At 37.1% G+C, this 4374-nt stretch overlaps 1 protein-coding gene across 3 annotated transcripts in view; it reads right to left on the bottom strand.

The window, feature by feature from the left end:
• Positions 1 to 4374, bottom strand: part of KLHL28 (kelch like family member 28) — a 35835-nt gene that overhangs the window by 3446 nt on the left and 28015 nt on the right. For all 3 annotated transcript variants that reach the window (XM_062205216.1, XM_062205217.1, XM_062205214.1), the window contains exons 3-4: positions 3401 to 3844; positions 225 to 433 (exon numbers count right to left, since the gene is read on the bottom strand). In XM_062205216.1, the coding sequence (XP_062061200.1) occupies positions 225 to 433; positions 3401 to 3844 (653 nt within the window). The remainder of the gene's footprint in view (positions 1 to 224; positions 434 to 3400; positions 3845 to 4374) is intronic.

Genomic DNA, 4374 nt, shown 5'->3' with positions numbered 1-4374 from the left:
CTGTTATATGCAAAAACAAGCTTCTTTAAAAATATGCTCTATTATCCTTTTGAGAAATGATTAACATGCACAGTGGCATATTAAAATTAGATCAAAGAAATTTTAATTTTGTCCAGCTAGTTTATGATTACCACAAAAAATTTTATTCTACATAAGTAATACCCTTATTCTTATATTTCAAGAAGAGCAATGCCCTGTAGTTTGGAAATTAATAAAATTATTACCTGTTCTGGGTTCTTTCATTGGTCTACACACAGTCCACTGATTTTGGTGAGGGTCATATCTTTCAATGCTTGACAAATGTGAGACACCATTATGTCCACCCACTACAAAAATAAAGCCTAGCATGACACCAACGCCAAAGTGAATCCTTTTATCTGCCATGGATGCAACCATCTCCCAGCAATCCTTACTTGGGTCATAACGCTCCACACTGCAAATATCCACAAAAGAATAAATTAATTAACAGACACTTTATGTTACTCTTCCTGCCAAAACAAAACTAAAGCCCACTATAATTTTTAAAGCTTAAATAAATAAATATAAAACAACAGTAGTTTGTTCCAAATGTTTAGATTCTTGCTGATAAGATTGCAGGGATGGGGAGGGGGGGCAGCACTGTAGCATAGCAAGTAAAGCCACTGCCTATAGTGCAGGCATTCCATATGGGTGCCAGTTCGAGTCCCGAATGCTCCACTTCCAATCCAGCTCTGTGCTGTGGCCTGGGAAAGCAGTGGAAGATGGCCCAAGTCCTTGGGCCCCTGCACCCATGTGGGGGACCTGGAAGAAGCTCCTAGCTCCTGGCTTTGGATCAGTGCAGCTCCGGCTATTGCAGCCATCTGGGGAGTGAACTAATGGATGGAAGACCTCTCTCTTTCTGTACCTCTCCTTCTCTCTGTGTGTAACTCTTTCAAATAAATAAATAAATCTTTGGAAAAAAAAAAAGATTGCAGGGATAAACTGTAACAAGACCTCAAATTTCAAGAACATATCTAAAAATTAAATTACATAATATCTTATAAAGTTTAGCCAGATAATGCATTTCATAGACAGAAATGAATTATCTGGACCTGAAATATTTTTTTCAACTCCAAAAATTATATGTGTATATATATATATATATATGTATGTATACATATATATATAGGAATACTTAGACTGTAATAGAAATGTATAGATGAAAGGCTGTTATGTCATCATTTCTGATTCAGTTAACAAATTATACTCTCATTACAATGCTCACAATCAATAAAACACATACCTCTTTACCCACTAGACATGTACTCTTTGGGGCATCTGTTGTCGACAAAGCTTCAGAATTTTATTTTTTTGTTTGTTTTTTGTTTTTTATTTATTAATTTATTTTTTGACAGGCAGAGTAGATAGTGAGAGAGAGAGACAGAGAGAAAGGTCTTCCGTTTTGCCATTGGTTCACCATCCAATGGCCGCTGCGGCCGGCACATTGCGCTGATCCGAAGCCAGGAGCCAGGTGCTTCTCCTGGTCTCCCATGGGGTGCAGGGCCCAAGCACTTGGGCCATCCTCCACTGCCTTCCCGGGCCATAGCAGAGAGCTGGCCTGGAAGAGGGGCAACCGGGATAGAATCCGGCGCCCCAACCGGGACTAGAACTCGGTGTGCTGGCGCCACAAGGCGGAGGATTAGCCTGTTAAGCCACGGTGCCGGCCAAAGCTTCAGAATTTATTTATTTTTTTCAGTTTAGTATATATTAGGTAAAGATTTAACAGTCTTCCCCCATATAGCAACACAAAGTGAAAAAAATACTGTTGGAGTACTAGTTATAGCATTAAATAACAGTGTACAGCACATTAAAGACAGAGATCCTATATAATTTTTTTAATTAATTAATTTTCTATGCCATTTCCAATTTAACACCAGGTTTCTTTTTTTCATTTCCAATTATCTTTATATACAGAAGATCGATTCAGTATATAATTAGTAAAGATCTCATCAGTTTGTACCCACACAGAAACACAAAGTGTAAAAATACTGTTTCAGTACTAGTTATAGCATCACTGCACATTAGACAACACATTAAGGACAGATCCCACATGGGATGTAAGTACACAGTGACTCCTGTTGCTGACTTAACAATTTGACACTCCTGTTCATGGCGTCAGTAATCTCCCTAGGCTCTAGGCATTATTCTTAGGTGTTTAAATTTTAACTTAAAAGTGATCCCTGTTAAATATAAAAGTGGAAAAAGAGAGGGAGGAGATGTACAATTTGGGACATGCTCAATCGGACTTGCCCCAAATGGTGGAGTTAGAAATGTGCCAGGGGATTCCAATACAATCCCATCAAGGTGGCATGTACCAATGCCATCTCACTAGTCCAAGTGATCAATTTCAGTTCACAATTGATGGCTCTGATAGGTCTAAGAGTCAAAGGGATCACACAAACAAGACAAGTGTCTGCTAATACTAACTGATAGAATCAAAAAGGGAGAGAAGGATCCAACATGGGAAGTGGGATACACAGCAGACTCATAGAATGGCAGATGTCCTAAACAACACTCTGGCCTCAGAATCAGCCCTTAAGGCATTTGGATCTGGCTGAAGAGGCCATGAGAGTACTGTAGGCATGGAAAGCCAAGACACCATGGAAAAGAAAAAAAAGAAGAAGACCTAAATGAATGATCTCTGCGAGTGAGATCCCAGTGGAAAGAACGGGGCCATCAAAGAAGGAGGTACCTTTCTCTGAAGGGAGGAGAGAACTTCCACTTTGACTATGACCCTATCAGAATAAGATCAAAGCTTCAGAATTTTAACTAATACTCCATAAAAATAGTGACTTTAGATTTTAATTTTCTCATATGTATCTTTCACCCTTTATTCATAAACTACTGAATATAGAAATCTGTAATTCAGACTAACACAACTCAGATGCATCATGATAAATGCATGCATATAAGGTAAGAGTCCAGAAAGGAAGATTTAAATAAGGCTTTTAGTTTACGACATTAAAGGATTTGATTGGCATATAGGAATATTTCCTTTTCTTTATTCTATTAAGCAGTGGTATAAAAGACCATATCATATACACTACCACCTTGTAAAATCTAAAGTTGTCTAGCTTTGTCTTATTTTCAGTTGAATTTTAAAATCTAGTCATTTCTACTAAATGACTACATGGAAAATTTAGCATGAGGGATTTAATTCTTTTGGGGGGTTTTGATTCTTAAGTGTGTATTAAACATTCACATAAAACAAAAACAATTACATTCATGGAGCAGATTAAATTTTCCAAATACCTCCAATATTACTTAAAAATTTTTAAAATAAAGTTCATTTGTACACACAAATTGCTTAAAACTCATAAACTATCATTAAAGATACTTCTAAAAATGCTACAAATACACATAATCCGATTAAGTTAAATACCTGTTCATGTGTGCAGGACCATACCCACCAATGGCATATATCATTCCATCCAACACAGCTGCAGCAAAACAACTTCTTGTTGTAGTCATTGGTGCCACAGGTTGCCATTTTCTTATTTGGGGGATATATTTCTCTACAGATTGTAAATAAGACTGTCCATCATAACCACCTAAAGCATAAAGTTCTCTGGCAAGTACTGCTACTCCAAGTGTACTTCGGCTTTCATTCATTCTCTCTAGAGAAGTCCAGGTATTTGTATCAGGATTCCAGCATTCCACTGAATTTTCATGCTTTCTGATCGTGACTCCAGGACGCACATTAGTTTCAATACCACCGATAACATACACTTTTTGATCTAAAACACATATTCCAAATTCATAGCGAGGAATGTTTAGTGGTGCCAGGCCAATCCAAGAGTCATTCTGAGGAAAGTACATCTCCACACTGAAGAATAAGCAGAAAACATTCAATTTTAAAAACAGAAGTAGTGCTTAAATAAAAAGCTTCAATCCTCTTAGTAATCAGGGACATGCAAATTTTAAAGTCATGATAAACCATGACACATCTTACAGACTGGCAAAAATGAAGGAGTTGCTAAGAATGTGGAGCAGGAATGCAGGCTGTGTTGGGTAGATTTTAAACTTGTACAAATTACTCTGGAAAAAAATTTACATTATCTGTAAAATTGAAGATACACAGATGCTCAGACTCAGTAATTTCATTCCTGTGTATCTATTCCATTGAATGCCTATGTAGGCAGTTTTGCACTAGGACACATACACAGAAATGTTCATAGCAGTACAATATAATCATCCATCAAAAGCAGAATGATTAAATAAGGTATGGTCTCCCTTATGACTGAGCAATCCCACTCTTTGCACCCAAGAAAAATGCTTGCATTTGTGTATTTCAAAGGATGTTCACAGTACTTTTATCATAGTCAAAAACTGGAAACAATCCAAGTGTTCATCAAT

The sequence above is a fragment of the Lepus europaeus genome, chromosome 11 (assembly GCF_033115175.1).
Source record: "Lepus europaeus isolate LE1 chromosome 11, mLepTim1.pri, whole genome shotgun sequence".
In the NCBI taxonomy this organism is placed as follows: Eukaryota; Metazoa; Chordata; class Mammalia; order Lagomorpha; family Leporidae; genus Lepus; species Lepus europaeus.
The sequence above is the reverse complement of the archived record's forward strand: the minus strand, read 5'-3'. Positions and strand labels throughout refer to the sequence as shown.